At 45.2% G+C, this 23,325-nt stretch overlaps 1 protein-coding gene and 1 non-coding gene across 3 annotated transcripts in view; both read left to right on the top strand.

The window, feature by feature from the left end:
* The window catches only part of LOC119163888 (L-sorbose 1-dehydrogenase), a 34,744-nt gene extending 23,920 nt beyond the window's left edge, over positions 1-10,824 (top strand). For both annotated transcript variants that reach the window (XM_037415962.2, XM_075872253.1), the window contains exons 7-12: positions 2,210-2,377; positions 2,622-2,766; positions 4,690-4,853; positions 6,897-7,074; positions 7,232-7,451; positions 10,591-10,824. In XM_037415962.2, the coding sequence (XP_037271859.2) occupies positions 2,210-2,377; positions 2,622-2,766; positions 4,690-4,853; positions 6,897-7,074; positions 7,232-7,451; positions 10,591-10,792 (1,077 nt within the window). In that variant the 3' untranslated portion in view covers positions 10,793-10,824. The remainder of the gene's footprint in view (positions 1-2,209; positions 2,378-2,621; positions 2,767-4,689; positions 4,854-6,896; positions 7,075-7,231; positions 7,452-10,590) is intronic.
* Positions 10,825-21,919: 11,095 nt separating this feature from the next.
* On the top strand, positions 21,920-22,086 carry LOC119165933 (U1 spliceosomal RNA). Its single transcript, XR_005109078.2, has one exon. It is a non-coding gene; the product is annotated as a U1 spliceosomal RNA (small nuclear RNA).
* The last annotated feature ends 1,239 nt before the right edge of the window (positions 22,087-23,325 follow it).

Here is a 23,325-nt window from a genome sequence, read left to right as displayed (position 1 = left end):
TCAAAACATGTGTCCGGTTATCGTCAGAAGTTAGGGAAGTGGAACATTTTCTTTGTTTCTTTATAATCACTTCTTTTTAGATGCAAAGAATTTTATGGCGCCCGGTGTGCGGCGTGACCACCTTTATTGCGCATGCGCAACAGCTGGCTCAAGCACTGCTAGAACGCACTAGCTCGTTCCGGCCGCTGTAAAGGGCTGGACAAGATGCTGTGGCATCTCCCCCTTTTTCTCGCTCAGCAATCACGTGACGTAGTCGGGGAACGAGAATCTGCATACGTGCGACGAACCAATGCGTAGTATCCTAGTCAGAACGCGCTGGCGCGAACGCGTTCGGACATGCGTAAATGCCGTGGCTGCGTAAGAGGCTGTGACCTCTCTCTCTTTCTCTCTATTTCTTTTTTTTAGGGGCGAAGCTTCTTATATACCGTGGGTCGTATGTCACACGTGTCGTGGTAGTCATCGTAGTCGGTGTAGTGGCCAGTTGCATTGCATTACATGCCAATAAAAACCGTGAATGATGATGAGTGGGGCGAAGCGTCTATCAGTCCGTCCATGCTGCCGCGCGTATGTCCATGCGTTCATCCGCGCGTTCGTCCGTGCGTCCGCTTCACCCCACTCGTTATCATTCACCACGTGAATATGCTGTGATTTTTTTCTTTAATTAGGCTGCGGCTTCTCTCCCTTACACTTTGTCAGCATTAGATGCGCGGAGCAACGCCGACTAAATGTCAAGGCCGAAAGGCTGCTGCAGTGACGTCAGAGGTTCGGGGCCCAGTTGCCCAACTGAGCATGCTCAGTAAGACTTTTTTTTCCACATCTTTTATTCGGCCCAATCAAGCCGCAGCAGCTGCGAGAGCGGGAGCGTTGGTTCTCCTAAAACGTGAACGAAACACAGGCTTTCCGCCGCGTTCGCGGCGTAACTGGGCCCCCACCCTCTGACATCACTGCGGCAGCCTTTCGGCCTTGAAATTTAGTCGGCGTTGCGCGGAGACACCGATACAAACGCGCTGCTCACCCCTCCGTACTGCTTCACATCGCCTCATGGTACCTTCTAGCAGTATATGGTGTATTTTGGTAGTGGTGGCAAATATTTTAACCATTTTTTGACCATTGACGAGAAGCTGTCGTGAGATTTTTCTAACGAAATGACCAATAAAGACTATACCCGCCAGTAACAAAAAGCAGTCGCGCGCGGAACCGCTGACGAATATACTTGTATAAAAATAAAGGAGACAAGTAGAAAGGAAAGGATGATTGTTTCTACTTATCTTCTGTGCCTCGTATTTTTTTTTGCGTTCTAATTTCAATTTTAGATGATGCACCAAGTCGCCCAGCAATGCGTATAGTTGCGTTTTTCTATGTGGTATGGTGCCACTACTCCACACTTTTTCAATAGATTTTAATACGGCTTTTCATCCTGTGCCTCGCCTTTTATTGCCCTGTTACCTCTTATACCATGCACGTGGTATCTCGTTTACAAAATTAGAAAAATAAAGCAACGTTATTTAGAAAATTAGAAAAATAAAGCTACGTTATATCATTGAATATAGTTACCGTATTATTATATATAAAAAGCTCTACAAAATGAGGGACAACTATTTCTTTGGTCATATTGTGGCAAGTTTTTTTTCTTCTTTCTTTCGATCGCGAAAGCCTTTCAAATGAGCCGAAAGAGCAAGCATGTCAGTTATTCGGAAATTTATTTATTTTCCTTATCCAGTAAAAATGGGCGGTCGTGTCAGACTGGGAATATGGCGGCCTTCGTACTTCGATTTGAGCCCACTGTCACTTCGAGATTTCTGACAAGCGGCCTGTGGTTTTTACTGCGCAAAAATGAACTTTGACCACGATCACCATCGAAGCCTCATACAGTATGGAGCTGACATTTAATAGAGAGTGTTGTGGAGATAAGGACAAGCCGCCGTCCTCATGGCGAAGCACACCCTTCTAACTCTTCTTTATTGCTAACAGTTATCTAATTCCCCAATGATGATAACGTCGCTCTTCGTCTTCTGCACAATTTGCAACAAGGAGGGCGGGTTGCCAGTACCTTCGTCTCCCCTCTCCCCACCTGAAGGGGAAGCGCTTATGCAGTAAAGAGATAGGTGTTGTGTACGCAGCGTATCGGGCTGGGCACCTGCAGCGCGTAATTTCAAACTGAATACGAGTGTCCGAGTGTGTGTTCACTGTACAAAACATTCCTGTGCAGATACTGTTCGAAGGCCACCGTGCTGTTGGAGTGAAGTTTGAACGCAGTGCGGAGAAGATGCACGTGCGAGCGAGGCGGGAGGTGATCGTGTCTTCAGGAACCATCGGCTCTGCACAGTTGCTGCTGCTCTCCGGCATCGGGCCTCGCAAGCAGCTCGAGGAATTGGGGGTATTGTTCGTCACTGTCTCGCACTGAATAATACTCTACTGCAACCCGACAGCGGTACTGAGTGCTCGACGGCACGCTTGAGTAGCCATTTCGTTCGTCTGGCGAACTGTGCTTCAGCTCCGAGTGTAAACAAGCATAATAAAGTGCAATAAGTTTTCGCTCGCATAACCGGGCCTAGATGAGCTAAGCCACATTCATTTTTTTTTTCGAAGTTCACACCCACTTGCTTTTCGTCCCACCCCAGATCCCCGTGGTGGCTGACCTTCCCGTTGGGGAGAATCTGCAGGACCACATATTCGTCGGCGGCATCGCAGCCACCACCAAGAAGGCCTCCGAGCTGAGGCTCAACAGCGCCTCCATTATAATCAACTACGCATTCCGCAAGCAAGGTACGTGATCGCTCTGTGCAAGCGTGCTGGCAACAAGAAAAAAAAATTACACCATCTGACACTAAAGGGAACCACGTGGGGATGCGAAGCGGCGCTAGTGCTCACGTGTTTTCACATGCTGCTTCAATTTGCATGTTTCCGTGTATGTTTAGTTTGTGAGTGGAGTTGTGTACCGCTTAAGTTATCCCCTCCCTTGTGTGTGTATTACCGTGCGTGTGCCGCAAAGTGAACACCCAGTGCTGCTGTGCGAGCGCGCACAGCATTATATACGAGCGCTCAGTTGTGGCGGAGAGAAAAACGGGTGATGAGAAACGAAGTGGAAGCAGCGCTCTGCCCCCTCCTCCACCCCATTTCCTCTCACCTCTTCACGCTGACGCGAAGAAAGGGGATAGTTTGCGCATGTGCAGTGAGGGTGGTCACACCGCACAGGCCGGATTGAGCTCCACCATAGCTGCTTCGCATCTTAAAAAAAATCTCTTAAGCCTCGCAACGTATCCATCAGTTGGATTCGAAGCGTCACATGCGTTCCTGCAGTGTTTTCGTCACGCCAAGTCTGTGATGAACGGCGGCAAAAGGCTGCTGCCCGCTTTCCAGAATACTGTGGTCCTGAGAATCTTATATGTAAGCTGCTATACGCATGACTCGTCGCACCAATTTTGGCCACACAACCTTCATCTATTTGTGTGGCCGCGACTCTTTTAGCCTTCAATAAGGTCAAATAGGAATACTGGACAAGAGCGATGCTGGCACAATCCCTACTAAGGTGTTACACATTTAAATTTCTTTGCTGCAGCGCACCTTCTAGAGATAATCACTTCATTTCACGTAACATCACCTTTGAATGATTTTACGTATTCAGTATCGCTAATTTTAAATGGTTTGTTATTTATAAGCTTTTCTTGTCAACACGTGCAGGCCCATAGGTAACAAAAAAGAAGTCGGGTCGAGGACTTGTTATGTTTGATATTTGTAAAGATGGACGACGTTCTTAAAGGTGGTCTTTGTGAGCAATATCTTAATCCTTCTTCTCTCCAAGTTTGATTGTCTGGATGCATTCTTGTAGGGATTTGACTGATGAGTGGAAGTGTTCATAGAAAAGAAGAGATGGGTCATTGTTACTATTTGAGCCTCGTTTATATATTACGTGTTTTAACTGTAACAACGTAAACGTCGTTCTTTTGTGTTAGAAGTAAAGCGCAGAAATCCTGAACGATGTCATGCTAATATTAAGCAGCCCTGGCTGAGTCATCTTAACCACTCATCCTCACGAGACTGTTTTGAGTTTTGCAACGGACAAGCCTTTAAAGCATACAATGCTAGGATCCCGGGTGGTTATCATCTTCAATTACGTCGTAATTTTTACAAGCACACAAACTGGCTTTCTCTTTTTTATTATCACTTAAGATTCCACAAACACGTTGCACAACTGCTGAGTGATCGATATGTGGGGTTTAACGTCCCAATCTCATATGATTATGAGAGACGCGTAGTGGAGGGCTCCGGAAATTTCGACCACCTGGGATTCTTTAACGTGCACCAAAATCTGAGCACATGGGCCTACAACATTTCCGCCTCTATCGGAAATGCAGCCGCCACATTGCACAACTGCAACTGTCGTGGTTCAATCGCTTATTTCTGGCACTGTGACAAAAATCTAACAAAACGTGCACGAAGTCCGAGCGGAAAGGTTTTCTGAGTGCGTTACATGAAGCATGTCTTTGTGGCTTCACATAGTTCTTAACATTCCTGTTGTGTCTAATACAGTGAATACAGAACAGCGCTCAGGAACAGTCTATAGATTCGGTTAGGACACTAGAAAACTACTCAGTCAGATCATTACTTTGTCTGTTGTACGAATGTTGTCCATCGCACTCTTCCAAACGTTACTGAAAGTGCCTACACTGTACACACTGATGACCGCAGGTCCACTCTCCGTGCCTGCCGGCATCGAGACGGTGGCCTTCGTCAGCACTTCCTACGTAAACGCCAGCCTGGACTTCCCGGACGTTGAAATAGTGCTGCTCTCGGTGTCACCGGCCAGCGAAGAAGGCGAGCGCTACCTCATCGACACCGGTCTTACAAAAGAGGTGTTCAATGTCGCATTACAAATACCTAGCGTCTGCTCTAGCCCCTAGAGTATTTGCATACTGCCACCTCCGCGAGGCCATCAAAAGACATCAGTAATCTGATGTTCTTGTCTTGAGGGTGTGTCGTATGTTGTGGAAGGTAGCTTTATTTGCCCCCTAAAGTTTCTTCTCGTGATTTGAACTAAAGACAAAACCTTCCGCATCCCTGTGACACTTGGTCTGTCCACTTCCTCCCACCACTCTTTCCTTCGTTTCGTAACCTTTGACCTATAGAAGTACACGTTATTGGGCTAGTCGGCTCATGTTACACTAGAAACCTCAGCTACGGTTATTTCGTGCGAAGAAATAACGAGGGAAGGTTTGAAAAGAGCCCAATTGACCTGGTCCTTTTTTAGAGTGAAAGCTGTTATTAGATCACAACTGTTGTCACGCGCGGCGCCGTAGTTGTCCGCCGCCGGTGCCCGTTACCACTATCACAAGAAGAAGAAACCTAGTTAACAAGGACTCAGTGGGGCTCGAACCCGGGTTCGCTGGGCGCCAGCACAGTATTCTACCAGTGAGCCACGCTGGTGCTTGGGTCTTGCTCGCAAACTTGCCTTAGACAGTCTTGATGTCGAGAAAGGAATCGCGTTAATATGAGGAATAAAGCGTTTTAGAACAGTAAAATAACAACCAGGCGTCGCACAATGCGAATAGCATAACGAGTGGGTCGTCCAATGCTCCAACCCATTACAAAATCTTGTTTTGGTCGCCTATATCTTCTTCTTCTTCTTCTTCTTCTTCTTCTTCTTCTTCTTCTTCTTCTTCTTCTTCTTCTTCTTCTTCTTCTTCTTCTTCTTCTTCTTCTTCTTCTTCTTCTTCTTCTTCTTCTTCTTCTTCTTCTTCTTCTTCTTCTTCTTCTTCTTCTTCTTCTTCTTCTTCTTCTTCTTCTTCTTCTTCTTCTTCTTCTTCTTCTTCTCTTCTTCTTCTTCTTCTTCTTCTTCTTCTTCTTCTTCTTCTTCTTCTTCTTCTTCTTCTTCTTCTTCTTCTTCTTCTTCTTCTTCTTCTTCTTCTTCTTCTTCTTCTTCTTCTTCTTCTTCTTCTTCTTCTTCTTCTTCTTCTTCTTCTTCTTCTTCTTCTTCTTCTTCTTCTTCTTCTTCTTCTTCTTCTTCTTCTTCTTCTTCTTCTTCTTCTTCTTCTTCTTCTTCTTCTTCTTCTTCTTCTTCTTCTTCTTCTTCTTCTTCTTCTTCTTCTTCTTCTTCTTCTTCTTCTTCTTCTTCTTCTCCTCATGGTTCTTACCCAATGCAGGGGATTGGCCGAGTGTAAGGCGATTTTTTTGTTTCCTCGCAATACTACTCGTATATGCTAGGGATAGGTTACACAACAGATAATTACTTGGCGCATACCCACTTCAGGCGTAATTCAACACCGTCGTCAGCCACTGCATGAACTTTTGGCATGAAATTCCTTGGAAGTGTTTAGCGGATATCCCGCTTTTCAGAAAAAAAAATGATGAAGAATAGCATGGCTTATGCCGGCCTACTACCCACAAATTATTATTAATAATGCTGTAGTGGGTACCCAGCAAGTGTCCTTGCAGCAGTTACCCAATGAGTGCTAAGAGAAGGCTCTGAAATGCCGCTCTTCTAGCTTTTGCTGTGACTGTGCTGCGCCTTCCACGCGGGCCTGGCGTTTTTTTTTCTATGTCCGAAATGGCAACAACTGTGGCTTCTAATTGACCTATCCACTATTCTTGACCCATTGTCACAGTATCAAGATAAAAAGCATCGCGAACAGTGTGGCATGTGGAATTCTTTTCGGGTGGGTGTAGCCTGACTGGTAATAAGGTCGTTTTGTGCCTACCAGGAAGAATGCCATGAAGGTACGAATACGACGAAAACAAGCGCAAACAGCGGAGCACTACCGTGCCGCGTTACGCTGCTTAATCACTTTGGACGAACTGTGACACGTGGTATTACGTTCAAGCTTTGCCATGTGCAGTTGTGGACGGTCCGTGCGCAGTCCTTGCAACCACTGACGGAGGCCGTGCAACACCTCTCGCAGGCGTACGACAAGTACTACCGCTCCAAGCGTCACCAGCACGGCTTCCAGTTGGCGCCCATCCTGAACCGACTGAAGTCGCGGGGATACGTCCGGCTTCGCACCACCGACCCGGATGACCCGCCCATCATTGACCCCCGGTACTTCAGCCACCCGGAGGACATCAAGGTGGCCGCGGAAGGCACGTCGATTTCGCCATATTGCTCTCCCGTTGCACGCACACTCACTCACTCACTCACTCACTCACTCACTCACTCACTCACTCACTCACTCACTCACTCACTCACTCACTCACCATGACTTGGTCACAACATGACAGTGACGTAACTGCCATACAGGCGCCCACAAGGCCGTAGAGATCCTGCGGACCGAGGCGTTCGCCAAGCTGGGCACCAAGCTGTGGAACGTGCCTTTCCCGGGATGCGAGGAGGCCGGTGAGATGTGGAGCAAGCCGTACCTGGAGTGCCTGGCGCGGCACCACACCTCGACCGTGTGGCACCCGTGCTGCACGTGCCCCATGGGCGAGGACGAACGGGCCGTCGTCGACAGCAGGCTCAGGTAAAGATTGGGGGACTCTTAAGCTTTGCCTTTCGGAGTTCAACGCGAGAGCCGAAATCGGGGTGAGGCTTTCACATGTGGCTCCATTCCATGTAATGGGAAGCATGATTTAAAGTACGAGCAATCGTGCACGTGCAATGTTTTCGTATATACTTCCTATGAACCTTATACGTGGTCTTAAAGGAATACGCGTAGTAACGCACGTGCCTTTTGTAATGGGTGGCTGGCTTTGAACCATGGAGCCGCCGTGATAGTCGCATATTCCGAGGCCCAATGGTAATATTCGCTTTTAACACGTAATATTAGTGTGATACTCTCTGTTTAATTGTGAAGATTTTACACAGGATGCGTAGGTTTGTAAAGCATGAAAGCTTTTTTCACCGAATTTCCAAGCAGAGAATGTTATTTTCCTAATTTTCCGAGCAAAATCGCCGCTATGTGGTCAGACACCTGCTTGCCACAGCAACGGGCCAGGTTTGATCCTTACTCGGGCATGGAATTTTTTAAATCTTTTTTCTTTGCACGTTGCTCGATTTTTCGGTAACGGGCAAGATGATGATTTTTCGCTCACAACCAACGACGTCCATGCCAACACCGACTCAGACGCCGCAATTTCTGCTAAACGAGATGTTCATCGCTATCCCGTTAAAAATACGTGCTCAGACATAAGTTGCGGGAATGCATAGCCGTCTTTTGCACCTTAGACGTTTGAGTAGCCATCGGCTGAAGATTCAAGAAATCCGGGGGTCCCATATGTCGGAGTATGACTTCAGACGAAACGGTGCAGAACAGATCGAGTTTGTTTATTTTTGTTAGACACAACCCAACTTGGAAGCTGACAGATAATGAAGCAAAGGAAAGCATAACGCGTTAAAGTAATATTAAAAAATTCGGTGGAAGGGGATGCGTTTTACGTTCTAACCTCCACTCTCGCTACGCCACTGATTGAATGGAAGTGTCACAAGCACTACTACGTTAATGGACAGGGAATTGCGTTTCATTCCTATAGCAATTATATAGACTCTCAACTGAATTTTCCTGCCGGCGTCGGCGTCACTCAGAGTGTATATATATATATATATATATATATATATATATATATATATATATATATATATATATATATATATATATATATATATATATATATATATATATATATATATGTGTGTGTGTGTGTGTGTGTGTGTGTGTGTGTGTACGGAAGAAAATAAACGCAAGAAAGAAAAATAATCCCGAAAAAGACTCCGGCATGCGGATTCGAACTTGGTACCTCTGAAGCGCGAGGCGTTAACCACTGAGCTACGAAGAAGCACCTCCTCGAACGTTCCAACGGCACGCTATTTATATCTACCACTTAACGCTGGTGACGGGCACCTCGGGGGGAACTGTTGTATTTTCAGCATTACCAGCGACATGGCGCAATGAGCGTGTGCCGCCACATCGTCGTGACGCGACGGCGCGCACTCTCATCCCCGACGCGTACTTTGTCTCGCGGAGAGGAGGGGAGTGGCCGCTCAGTCGTGCGCCCTTATCACGCAGGGGGGGGGGGATCGTAAATCTTGACTGGCCTTGCGCTTTCCGGGAATGATTTTGTTGCAGTTACCGGGCGGTCAAAGGTCACTGCAATCGTTGCACAATCTCCGTTTGCGAAAAAAAAAAGGACGCGCTTTTCAGACACAGCGAAGTAACAACTAAGATGCCGGTTCGTGTTCATCTGTACCTCCAGGTGAGTGTGCTTCGGGAGTCATTTGCGCGCAAGAAACGCAGGGCACGTTTTGATCTGCTTGCCAATCTGCGCGTGACCTTCCAATATGTTGCTATCGCGTTCAGTGCTTCGCCTTTGCGGCAAAGTTATGACTTTTTTATTGTAATGTCAAAGTGCTGGAATCTGTATTCTGCATCGCAATTTTGTATTCTCCCCCTCTGCCTTCTAGTTTAATACCCTTAGGTGCTTTCAATACTATGATAAGAAAATAAATAAATAAATACTGTAGTGATTGTGAGACATTTTAAAAGCACCCGCATTCTTTGATTCGCCACGCCTCAATAGTTTAGCATTATATGTTAAGTTCGCTCAAACTTTCTTTACTTATAACTATCACAAACTAAATATTAGAACATTGCAAACCAAGACAGATTTTGAGATATACTTTTTCTCCCTCTACAATCGTATATTTAATGTACCAGGCCCATGTGCTTGGATTTAGGAGCACAAAAATACCCCAGCTGGTCAAAATTTCCGGAGCCGTCCACTACGGCGTCTTTCATAATGATAACGTGGTTCGGGACGTTGAACCCAGGATTTATTTTTATTGAATTGTTTGCAGCGCAATTAATAATTAATTTTTACTTATAATTGTACATTAGAAAGGTTTACCAGGAAATGTTCGCGAATTGCCGTATCGTGGCTTTTTATCGGCACTTGACGTGTGATGTATAATCCCAACTTTTGCGACAGCCGCAACGGAGCTGCTGTATGTAAAGGTAAACACATAAAGTAATTAAATAACTAAATAAATGAGTGAAAATCGAATAAAGTGTACAAGCACATCTTGCTGCCAATAGAGAGTAAACGCAGAGAAAATACTTTAATTTCATTGTGCTTGCTCGCCATATTTTTTTGTTTTATGCAATATACCCTCAGTACATAGCATTTGCGCGCACCTAACGATTGATTCGACGTTTAATTGAGCACGGTACGTGTTTTAAAGACCATAGTTTTTTTCTTGGAATAATCAAACGTGGAACTTTTGGTCTGTTCTTCACACGAAGCGATCCAACCAGCCGGCCAAACTTTAAGCGCTTGCTGAACACCCAGCCATCTCGAATCGGTGGCTGAGTGGCTGCGTTGATACTTGTGAACAAAGTCGATCAAAACGCAACATCGATACGTAGTTACTAGGTGGTGTGTTCCTTTACTAGAAGATACATTGATACGTAATTCTAAAAACCCTAGAGTTTTTTTTATGCTGCGCTGAAAACGTGACGCTATGCACGAAAGAATGCCGGCAGGAAGACTATCGTATTTCGACGACATTCGCAGTGAAGCACGTTGATACGCGGCCACTTTTTTTTCCCTCAATACTCCTTTCACGTCCCGACTGTCTCGCGGTTGCTCGCTTTTCCTTGCGTCCAGGGTGCGAGGCGGTGTGGAGTCCCTCCGCGTGGTCGACGCTTCCGTGATGCCCACCATCGTGACGGCCAACCTCAACGTCCCGGTGCACATGATCGCCGACAGGGCGGCGCATCTCATACTCGAGGATTACGGGACCCCTCCTCATTCGTCTCCTTCCCGTGGTCCTATCTCGAGAATCCTGTCCTGGAACTCGAGAACGTAACGAGAACACTTCATTAAAGCCTTAAACTAACAGTTTGTTACTCACGGCTTTCTTGCAATGCACCTGTTCTCGCATTAGCGCAAAAGCGTTCGTTGTACGGCCCTTTGCGACAAGCATTCTGATTTAATGTATATAAGTGTGCGAAATTTGTATAGTCGTATGCCAAGGTTCAAGAGATCAAGTTTAAGCTGAGTGGAGGCGTCCGAATAAATTGTAGTGCATTTTACAGACAGTAGTAGGGTTGACAGACGGGCTAGTTGGTACAAATTCATAATGGAATAATTGGAAGCGCTAACCAACGGGACCCAAGAAAAGAGACAAGAGAAGAGAGAAGACACAAGAGAAGAAACTGCGCTTGTTTGTCTCTTCTCTTGTGTCCCGTTGGTTTGCGCTTCCAATTATTCCATTATGAATTACAGACAGTAATTGTGATTACAGCGTTGATGACTATCTAATAACTGTATATTCAGTCATATGATATATATTTATTCATAAACCGAATGGAACGACCTACTCAAACTGCACGCTATGCGGCTATTTGCTAGCCGTGATCATACATAAAAGGGCTGAAAAATATATTCAGGTTACTGCCGAAATGTGCCTCGTACAACGTATTGGTAAACACGCTACTACCTTCACCAAAAGCGAACGTGTGTAACGAAATAGTTCAAGTGTAATTGATGTAAAATAACTTTAGTTAAAAATAATCTTTAGTTTATATCAGCGTTCGAAGTCTCTTCCTTGCCAGCAGTGCGTAGAATTAGTAAAAGTATGTGGCGTCTCCATACGAGGATGTAGCAGAGGACTAACTGCGATGCGCACCACAATGTTCTACAGTGTAATGTGGTGTGTACCACTAAATAATTCGGTAGTGTAATGCTGGATGTACCAATAAATATATAGTCTATTGCGATCTACACCAATGATTCTACATGGTGATGTGATGTGCATCAATAATGCTGTAGTGAAATGCGATGAGCACCAATAATTCTATATAGCATAATGCGGCGCGCACTAACATTTCCATAGTTGATTGTGGGCTAAACTGATAACCATGTCCCCAACACATTAAAAAAGTTTCTGTCAGATGCCTCGAGCACTTTCTGCGGCCTGGCTTTGAATGTCCTGTATACGGGACATCGAGAACGTAAAACAAACGGTTCATTAAGATATTAAAAAATGCTTTATCCAGTTGCTTGTTCGCTTTCGTCTTCGGGAATACTATATACACTTCTGCATTAAAATGGGCAAAGCACGTTCGTGTAAGAGCACTCTGCTGTTATGTGTCACGTTCTAAGTATTTTATCTCCGACTCATACAGAAAGTCACCGCGTCATACCAGTTGACATGACCGAGACATCAAAGTGTTTCTGACACGCCGTTTCAAAGAATTGAATGGCCGTGGCATGCTCTGAGTATGGGCATTCACGCCCTCTTCATCGCACATTATTGTCATCATCATGCGTTCGGTTATGGATCTTCATTATAGTTAAATATAATTGACAACGTCATCATGTATCATTATCATTGTAGACTGTCACGCCGCCCCGTGGCCGCCAGCGTAATTTTTTTCAGAGTATCGGAGTAGCGCGGCAGCAGCGCTCATAGCATGTGCATGTACGTTTTGGCTGGCGTTGGTCCTTCACTAGAACATTTCTTTTGTAGTTACCGGACGCAAAAAGGTCACTGCAATCGTTGCACAGTCTCCATTTGCGAAAAGGGGGCACTCTTCAGACACAGCGAAGTCACAACTGGGACCCTTATTCGCGTTTATCTGTACCTGTGGGTACGCATGAAAAACGCGGGGCACGTTTTGATCTGCTTGCCGTTCGGCGCGTGACCTTCCGATTTGTTGCTATCACGTTCATCGCTTCGCCTTTGCGGCAAAGCTGTGGCTTTTTTTTTTCGAAAATGCGTCAAAAATATTGGCATTGCGATAAGTTACATCTGTAAGTGTCCGCTCGAAATCGAGGACGCGAAAGGAAATACAGAATGTTATGACACTATTTGGGGTTTCGCGTGACAAACGCCTTAGTGATCGTGAGGCACGCCTTTAGTGGAGGACAACGTGCATGGACGACATCGCACGCCACAACAAGTTATGTGTTTGGCATTCAGGACCTCTTCCCCTTCATCGAAGCATCGTATCCGAGTTTCATTAAGGCGTCTCTCATAATCATATAGTGGTTTTGGGACGTTAAACCCCACATATCAATCAACCGAGTTTCATTAAGCGTTTAGGTGGAATATGTGACTTCAAAAAGGGTAGAGCCATCGCGAAGCAAGAAAGAAAAAAAAAAACACTGCAGCAAGGGCAGGCCACACGTGTGCTCAGCGACTCTGATTGCAGCTAGAACGAAGACGACGACTCTGATATTTCAAACCTGTTTTTGCCCTGGTCGTCGAAAATGAAGAGCGAACGACACGGACGCAGACAGGGTTCTGCCTGCTCTTGCACCACCTCAGAATCGCTGGCGTGGTACTCTGTTCTGGTGGTTTGGGTTGTTAAGGATCGGGTAGCTTGATATATTTTGAGTCAATTTGTATCTGTTATCTTGTGTTAGTTTACTTTCAGGGATTATCAAGGGATCGCAGCAATGTCCAGGAATTCTCCTGGGCAAGGCAGTTCGCCATGGACAGCCTCTCTTCCCTCAGATGCGATTGCCCTCGATCTCTTTCTGCGCAACTTCGTTAGCAGCATTCCCGTTGCACTGGTGCCCTTGGGCAATGAATCAATCCGGTTGAACAACCCAAAGGCGATTCAGGAGCAGCTTTGGACGATAACCTCTGAGTACGAAAGTATCACCGAGGTACGATAATTTGGCCACGGAGGTATCGTGTGCCGATCACCAGAGAAAGATTGTGTAGCAGATCTTCTGAAATGCTCATGAATTGCCTCTATCCAGATGAGTGCATATGTCCCACCCCATCTTGCATGCACCAAAGGCGTTGTGCGTGGAGTTGACTCACAACTAAGCCCATCTGAGACGCTTGAGAAACTCTCCTAGGCCGGGGTAATAGCTATCTACCGGTGCAATCTAGTAGTAGTCAAGGTGAAGGTAGCCACCGAGTCGGTCATCGCAACTTTCGCCGGAACAACGTGCCCATCTGAAATAAAAGATTGGCCACTAATCTTTAGGGTGGAACCATTAGCATAGCTTCCCCTGAAATGTAAAAATTGCGTTTGGCCATAGTGCTGGTGGGTGTGATATATTGCGTTTGTGGTGAGGCTCACTCGCACGCTGATTGCAAGGTTCAAGCTGAGAAGTGCTGCCTCTGTGAGGGTGCTCACAAAGCAGATTATTCCAGTTGTCCCGCTCTCTTTGGAGGGACGCAACTTCTGGAAGTAATGGACAGGTGATGATGCTCAAGGAGAGAAGCAATGACAATCATCAAGGAAAGGACACAAGGGTATGCTGGGATTGCCAATCGACGAAATGCAATGACAGATGCCATCTTTGCCCAAACGATTGAGGCCGCACTAAAAAAGGCAGCATCAAAAGCAATGGGTAGGTTATTTACCAGCCTCTCAGAATGTCTGTATGAGATAATGAGCGCTCAATTAACTCAGCTGATGAATAACTCAATAGCTTCTCCTCAGACAGGTTCTACACTGACATTTCAGCAGGAGGCAGGACGCAGCACGAGAGATGATAGGGTGCTCCCAAAAGGCACTCAATTGGTTGATAAGCGTACAGAGAGAGAAGGTCACCTTCCTACTATCGATCTGAGTGTCACACCTGATGTTGAAATCGATTCGCGTGCCCAGAAACGTAGCCGATCTCCCTTCAACCCTTCTTCTGTATTGTCACAGACAAAAGCAAATAAGGCTCCGCCTAGCAAGGTCGTAAAGGCTGGCATACGAGAGAAGGTTGTTTCGACTGTTGGTATATCCCGTCATTGAGCCGTTAAAAGTCTTACAGTGGAACTGTCTTTCTACTTTTACAGCTTCCACAGATTTATCTTGTCTCAATGTTGGGAAAAAAACGGATATTATATTGTTACTAAAACTTGGTTAGTTCCAGTTCAAAATTTTCATTAAAAGTTATACATCATTCCTTGTACATCGATTGTCAAGAGGGGGCGGGTTACTTACTTGAGTCTCTATCAGATTTTGTCACAAGGCAAAAATAACACTTCAGCTTCTGTCGCCGGAGTACAAAATTTTAGTAATTTCTTTGAGTCTTCCTTCATTTAGAACATTTCACATAGCAAATATATAACACCCGTCAGGGGTTCATGACACAAACCCTTTGGATAGTGTAATTTATATTAGCGGTAAAAATGTCCTATTAGCGGGAGACTTCAACTTCCATCACTTCACTTGATGCTCAAGGACAGACTCTTGCGGTACTCAATTATGAGACTGGTCTCAGAGTAATAGTCTCACTTGTCATAACTCAGGTATCCCCACTTTTATCAGAGGAATGTCATCCTCATCTTTAGGCTTAACTTTTTCGGGATCAGGCCTTGGCATCTCATCTTGGTCGACTGTTGACACTGCGGCTAATAGCGATCACATTACAGTTACATTTGTCATTGTATGCCCACTAATATCTGTTCCTGCTAGAAGACTTACGTGCATAAATTATGGTATTTTTAAAAGGATGTTGCGAGGCTTCAAGGAGTCTCCGTCTGAAGCGACGGTGAAGCAAAAAGCATTGAGCATTTGTTCAATTATACAGGAGTCGCGTAGCAAAGCGGAATATACGGTTCAATCAGTTGAACAAGCACCTGTGTTGAGATGGTGGAATGGTAACTGTACTCGGGATTTCAGGCGTAGAAACGCTGCCTGGAAGAAGCTATTACCCAATCAGTGTCCAAAAAACTGGTCAGATTACAAATTCGTTGCAGGTACTTTTAAACGTACCGTGGCTAAAGCAAAGGTAGAAATTGGTGAAAAGCATTTTGAATTTCTTTGAAAATCAAATAAAAAAGAACTCTATTTGGATATATGAGACATAACTAATTCCTCAAGCAGTAAATCCTGAATTTATAGTTTTATCGTCCCAGGAATTGAAGCAATCATTGGAAAGCATAGCTCAAAGTTTGAAAAAGCGATTTTCGACTAATGTTTATCCCCCTTCGGTAATCTCGCGATCAAGTGACATTTTCACCAAAATATGGATAGAGGAAGTGTCAGAGGTTATGAGAAAACTTCCGATGGTGGCTCCAGGCCCGGATGAAGTTGCGTAAGCAATGCTGAAAATTTTATTCGATGAGTCACGGGAGGATGTACTTAATGTAATAAATTATTTGATAAGAGAAGCTTGGATTCCATCTGAATAGAAAATCGCGAAAATCATACCTGTTCTAAAGAAAACCAGGTGAAGGTAACGTTTTAGACAATACCAAGCCAATCGCATTAACGCCCAATTTTGTCAGTCATAGACAGAGTAGTGCATGTTCGCATAATGAAATTGGTCGATAGAGAAAGGGTTCTTCGCCCATGTCAAATTGGATTGAGGCAGGGATGTTTTATATGGCATGCATGTATCGACCACGAAAGTCGCATACATCTGGCGCGGCGTCAAGGGCAGTATGCAGCTCTAGTTACCCTGGACATAACAAAAGCGTACGATAGCGTCAAGCATAGTGTACTAGTCAGTCATCTGAAAGAAATCAATTTGCCTGATTATTTAGAAGCGCGGATAACGAAATTTTTAGGAAATATAACATTTTACTGTTCGCAAGAGGGTGTTTTGTCAAGTACTTATAAACAGAAAAAAGGAGTACCGCAGGGCGGTGTTCTGTCTCCGGTACTATTCAATATTTCAATAAGCTCGATCCCATGCAATGAGAATGTTCAGACGTATGTATATGCAGACGATATCGCGTTCTTTTCGTCAGCTCATGACATTCACGCTCTCTATCAAAACCTCCAAATGTACTTATCTGAAATAGAGCACTGGCTCAACGTTAGTCATCTATCTCTAAACGTGCACATGTGTGCATTATTAGTATTTCTGTTAAAAGACCCAGTACACATATCTCTATCATACAACCCTGATACCATTCCACAAGTGCAAATCATCAAAAATCTAGAAGTGATATACGACAGCTCTCTAGTATGACGAAACCACATCGAATATATCGCTGCAAAGGGTGTTCGGGCAGTTGGCTCATTACGGAGGATAAGTAACAGGAGATTATGAATGCGCAGAGCCCCGTTATTATCAATATACCGCATGTATGTGAGGCCGGTTCTAGAAATTTGATGTGTCTCATACTCCGGGGCACCTGCCTATTAGCTACGTCCACTTGTTCTTCTGGAGAAGCAGGCACTGCGCATGTGCTTAGGGCTACCTAATTTTGTAGCGAATAACGTTTTGTATATAGAAGCTAGAATTCCCTCACTCTTCACAAGATTCAGAATATTGACTGTACAAACAAACTTGAGGGCATTTGAATCTCCTTTGAGGCGTAAAGAAATGGTTTTCATAGCGCAACCTGGTTTATTTTTTTTATTGTCATTGGCCTAGATTTCACACACTTAGAGTATATTTGTACTGTCTGTTCTCGACCCACTGTCCGCGCAAATTAGAGAGGTTCTGCCAATTTGTAGCTCGACAAGTTCTCTCCAAATATACTTTGATGATATTTTCTCTAATAGTGCTAAACAACTGCCGAGCAATTTGTTAAGAGCTACTTTACTGGAGCATACCTGCTAGGAATGCAAGCACATGTAATCATTGCGAACGGACGCTTCACAGCGAGATGAAAAGAGAGGCATCGGTCTATTCTGCCCTGTTCTAGACTGGTCCTCTTCCCTCCGAATTCCAGATTTCACACCTATCTTCATTGCAGAATTTTTAGCCGTAGTATTGGCCCTTCGAAAACTGCCAACATCATTGAATTCCGCCGTAATAATAACAGACTCCTTGTCGGTCTGCAGTGCGCTCACGGCATCCGGTGATTCAAAAGCATTGGGCGAATTCAACTCCCTAGTACCGAATCATTTAACCCAGGTGCGATTAGTATGGGTGTCGGCACACAGAGGCATAACTCCTAATGAAACAGCTCATGCACTAGCGAAAGCAGCGTTAGACGGACCAGCTATCAATATTACCCCTACAACAGCCTTTGTAGTAGCTTCTAGATTTCGGAGGCAAATGATGATGCGAGAATTTTCTACACCATCTTTAAAAATTCTCTGGATTTCAACCATCTAATGACGCCCTGGAAATCTTCCTCATGTCATAAGCAATGCCTGGAAGTTTTAATCACTCGATTACGCTGTCGTATTCCTCCATTAAAATTTTATTTGTTTAGAGCAGACTTGAATCTCTCCCCACTTTGTTCTTTTTATGAAGGAGAGAAAACTGTGGAGCATTTTTCTATCTCTTCTAGAAAGTTTTCAACATAAAGAAAGGTATCACTAGAAATACCATTATGAATCCTTGGCTTAGCTTTGACAACGTCAAATTTACTATCTCTAGGTGCACATACCCTTGGGCACAGCAACGGGAAAGTGTGTGTGGTCGCGCAAAATTTCATTGAACAGTCTAAGAGATTTACTTGGTAGGTGATACCTCAATTTGTAGGAATAACCTCATTACCAAAAGGTTCTGAGTTAACCCATGTAGGCTACAAAAAATATTTTTTTTCTTTAACATCAATCATTCATTGCTCATTCAGTAGAAACAAATTCATCTAAATTTTTCTGAAGAATTATTTACAAAAGCAAAATTTCTGGTAATTTTACTTTCGCCAGTATATAAATATATACATTCGCTTTTTTTTTGTTAAGCTACCCGATTCTTGGCCGATCTCCCAGGGTGGGTGTGAGCCACAAGTTTAGGATCTACATCTACATCTACATTTGCTCTCTGTGTGCGTCATATTGAACTAGAGATACTGTATATGCTACCTCTAGGTAGCATATGCTCCCGTAGGGAGCATATACAGTAACTCTATATCGAATCACCCTGTGAACCACCTATAGGCGACGAAACTTGCGAATAGCTGTTGGCTGCCGGGTTCTCGGGCCAAATGCATATCGTTCAAACTGTTCTTGTTCCGTCGTTCAAACCAAGACCTTATACTCAAGCAGAATGTTTTTCGTGAAGGGGGCACCTGTGCGAGGGGGGGGGGGGGGGAGGCTCGTGTGCCATGGCGTAAAAAATTTAGGGGGAGGCGAGGGGGGCATAGGTTTGGTGTGCCATCGCGGCTCAAGACTATTGGACTATAGGAAGAAGCAGTACGTCACAAAGCCATATGAATTTAATTTAAAGGTACATTCTTCCGATCTTGAGCAATGCTTGACTCTGATTGCCTAGTCATCGGAGTACATATGTAATGTTTGTTGAATTTTAGTAGTGTGAATAGCCAGCACTGCAATTCCAATTGGCGTATACCCGACATGACACTTGTATATAGGGTATCCTTCCTAAGCAATCCCGCCGCGGTGGTCTAATAGCTAAGGTACTCGGCTGCTGAGCTGCAGGTCACGGGATAGAATCCCTGCTGCGGCGAGTTCATTTTCGATGGAGGCGAAAATGCTGTACGCCCTTGTGCTCAGATTTGGGTGCACGTCGAAAAAACCCCGGATGGTCGAAATTTCCGGAGTCCTCCACTACGGCGTCTCTCATAATCATACGGTAGCTTTAAGACGTTAAACCCCGCATAGCATATCAATTATCTTTCCTGAGCAGGCTGCAGCATTGGCGTGTATCTGTTGAATACGCGACTGCCTCTAAGAATTCCGGCTCGAGCTCCTGATTTTTATTATTTGCCGCCATTGCAATTTTCGCAAACTTCACCTATGCAGAAATTTTGTTACACGGTATGTACAAAGCTATCGCGCTAATATGTGCTTTCCTAAAGGCCTCAGTTTCACTACGCCCCATCGCGATGGTCTAGTGGCTAAGGTACTCGGTTGCTGACCCGCAGATCGCTGGATGGAATGCCGGCTGCGGTGGCTGCATTTCCGATGGAGGCGGAAATGTTGTAGGCCCGTGTGCCGAGATTTGGGTGCACGTTAAAGAATCCCAGGTGGTCCAAATTTCCGAAGCCCTCCACTACGGCGTCTCTCATAATCATATGGTGGTTTTGGGACGTTAAACCCCACATATCAATCAATCAATCAATCTGTTTCAGTACATTAGGTGCACAACACAATTAATATTTTCGCTTTCTTGCAATCACGCTGCTTGCGATAACGCCACCGCAAACCATTTATACTGTATCCACCGGAAACTTCTTCGTGGCTCCGCGAAATCACTGACAGTGCTACTGCATGGCCACAACTTGCGCTCCTCTGTATAGGCGCTGCCAGCGTAAAATTGTACGCCTCACTGGCCCGCACGAGGGCCTCCGCAGAAACCCGAACGTTCGACACTACTCGTTGTAGTCAATGGAGCTTGGCGAGAACGTCGACTTTATGCGCATGTCGTTTCCGCGGCATATCTCCACGCACGCTTGAGCAGTTCCCTGACGTCCCCGGGAGAATCTGTCGTTTCCGGCTCGCTATGAGTCTCGCGTCAAAGCGCTGCGGCAACCAAGGTCGTTGCATGATATTGTTACATGACATCGGCAACGAGAGAGCATCAGGTAGACGATGAAGACGACGAATGCGACCATGCTCGTGTTGTTGTTGCTGTTGTACCTCCATCTTGGCTGCAGCTGCCTCTGACTCTTCTTGTATATTTTGTAAATATATTATTTCATTCATTCTCTCACCCCCGTGACAATATGCTCGAAGTACGAATGGAAGGCATTCTGTAAAATAAGGCTCTTCCCTTCTCCACATTTTCTCGCTCGTTACAATTTTACGTTGAATGAGCATGCGGATATGGCATTGGGGTAGCCAGAGAATAGCACTAGGAGCCTCGGTGCACCCCCCCCCCCCCCCAAACACCCACATTTTTTTACCATTGCATACAGAGCACAAAATGACTCTACCATATTCGTCTGCACGGCCCCAACTTCAGATCAAAGTGGTGCCCCCTCTCCCCCCCCCCAAAAAAAAATATCATGGCATATTCACGAAGTGAATGATGATGATTGGTCACACACTAGGACCGTTCGGTGTTATCGTAAATCACCCGTGAAATTGACCACTCACGCATGTAAATGAGCAAAAGCGGTGTGCAGTTATATGCAATGTATATCTGTCTTAAGTGGCATGTTGTGTTAGGTTGTGAATTTTGTTTTGCCTTCATTATTACTGCATTGTGGTATCGGATCTATTCTAAAGATGGCAAAGACGAGATCTGTGCACGTTCCCCTGGTGGTTTTTGGTTGTTTCCAGTCATACGAAATGCATCATGTAGCATATTGAGACATCATATACTGCACAAGCCAGTCGTCTGTGGTCATCATAGTCACCATCTTCATCGTCATCACTCACCAGCGTCACTGTCATCCTCGAGTAAACATTTGTTTGAAGTGCAAAGACACGGAAGGCGGGATGGGTTTGTGTAAGTTTTAGCGCATATAAACGAGCCGAAAGTGTTTCCGAATGATGCGCGGTCGAGCGTTGCGGTGGAGAGGGTGAAGCGAAAAAAAAAGTGTGCTGCGAGCGGTGGAGGAACACCACCTAAGTGCGTTGGGAGGAGCCGGCAGCTGCTGCAGGTGAGGGAGGGAGTGACGTCAAAGCGCAGCTGCGACTTGACCTACTTGGCATCGTTCCAACAACAGCTTCTTTAGTTGAATAAGGAGGATTTTCTTGAAAAAAAATTCCAAATTACATGGTTGTTCCGGTCGAACGATAACATTTTGTGTTAAAGTGCTACAATGAACAGCTCACTATAATTATCTTTCCTGATTCATGTCTGATTTCGCAAAGGGGGAGTGATTCATGCAGAAAACCAACAAAACGAAGTTCGCAAGCATACACTGCTCACTGTACACTGGTAGAAGAAAAAGAAGTCAAAGAAAACCATAGTTAATTGGTCATGCTACCCTATATTTAACTGCCTCTAATTGACTTGGTGACCAAGCGGTTTTTTAAAATGTAATTTAACTGAGACGTTTAATTAGCGCAATGACCTGAAGGCAGAGAATAGGCATAATATGTATTTCGTGACTTCGCGGTCTTTCCAGATTCACTTGACATTGAATCGCTCACCTGGATCAAGTGCCGAATTTCTGCGCAAGGCCTGCTTTTGCGACCCCGAGATCTGCATACTTACCTGGTGCTGGGTCAGTGGTGATCACGGAAGCCACGGCCCCGTGCCGAGGCTGTTCTATTGCACTGCGGTTGGCTGATAAGCACGCCACTTCCCCAAGTCGGGGTAGCTAAAGCATGCAATTTCCGGTAATGGGGCTATAGGTGTACGCGCCAGCTCCTAATATTGAAATCAAAGGAAAGGTGTGAAGCGAAGTTGTCTTGAGGACTTGACACTTATTGGTACCAGTCACCACTCGAGGACTACCGATTCAACAACTCACCAACAGGGGCGTAGCCAGAGAATGGCACACCAGACCCGTGCCCCCCCCCCCTCTCCCCAAACATAAAAAAAGTTTTTGGCTACGCCCCTGCTCAGTAACTAGACATCCGGGACCGCTATACCACTGCGCGCGAGAGTGACAAAAAAAAAAAGGGGGGGGGGGGCTTCTGATCATCAAAAGAAGGTTGCGGAATACATTAACCCTGGCGGACATCTTGTCATTTTTTTAGTGCGCAGGATTACAGCAACGAATGCTTTTTGACAATAATGGCTACCCAGGATCCCTTAATGGTGAGCTGCTCCTTTCCCCAATGAAAAAACCAGTGCACACCTGCGCTGGCCATTAAATATAAGCTGTTAGAGAGGAACCCGGAATTATTGTTCGCCTCCATATGATGCCAAACGCATTGAATGTTTCATTAGCGAGTATTTTAATTGCATTGCTATACTTGACTTACGTAGTTAACAGCCGTACTTTCCCCTTGACAACCACAACTTTGAGAATGCATGCTTTAATTATGTTACCGCGCCGCCAAACTGTACGATGTACACTGATAACACTTTTGTCCTATCTTTGAGAGTCTTAGCATTCCGCGTGCTGTAGTGTCGGGTTTTATCCGTGGCGGTTTGACCGAATGGGCAAGTAAATAGAGCCATTGTGTACTTTGTTGCTGTTGCAGATACGCACGCTCATTGCAAGCACTCAACAATTACGCGAATGATAAGAAAGGTGGAAGTACTAAAAAAAAATATAGTGGCGTTTGTTGTGGACGCCATGGTACCACAGCAATTTATTCAGTGCCGCTCAAACTTCTGCCCAAATTCACACAACCCATCGGAGCATTTTGTAGGATTTAGCGTGCCCTGACATTACGCAGTGCTTACCGCCGTATTCACAAACGCTCCTCGACTCCACTTTCGCCCTTCACTTGACAAAGTTGAGCACTGCGCCGCTGCTCGGCTGAAAATGACGCTCCGCTGTTCGAGAATTGCACCACGTTATCGCCAATATGCAGTGACTTGCGGAGACAAGAGAGGGCGCTTCCATCGGCTTTCTCAAGTGAATGTGAAGCGTTGAGTGAAGGGACGTTCTAGAATACGGGAGTTAGGCACTTTGCCCCCATTGAAATGCGATCGCCG

Source organism: Rhipicephalus microplus, chromosome 8 (genome assembly GCF_043290135.1).
Source record: "Rhipicephalus microplus isolate Deutch F79 chromosome 8, USDA_Rmic, whole genome shotgun sequence".
Classification (NCBI taxonomy): Eukaryota; Metazoa; Arthropoda; class Arachnida; order Ixodida; family Ixodidae; genus Rhipicephalus; species Rhipicephalus microplus.
The sequence above is the reverse complement of the archived record's forward strand: the minus strand, read 5'-3'. Positions and strand labels throughout refer to the sequence as shown.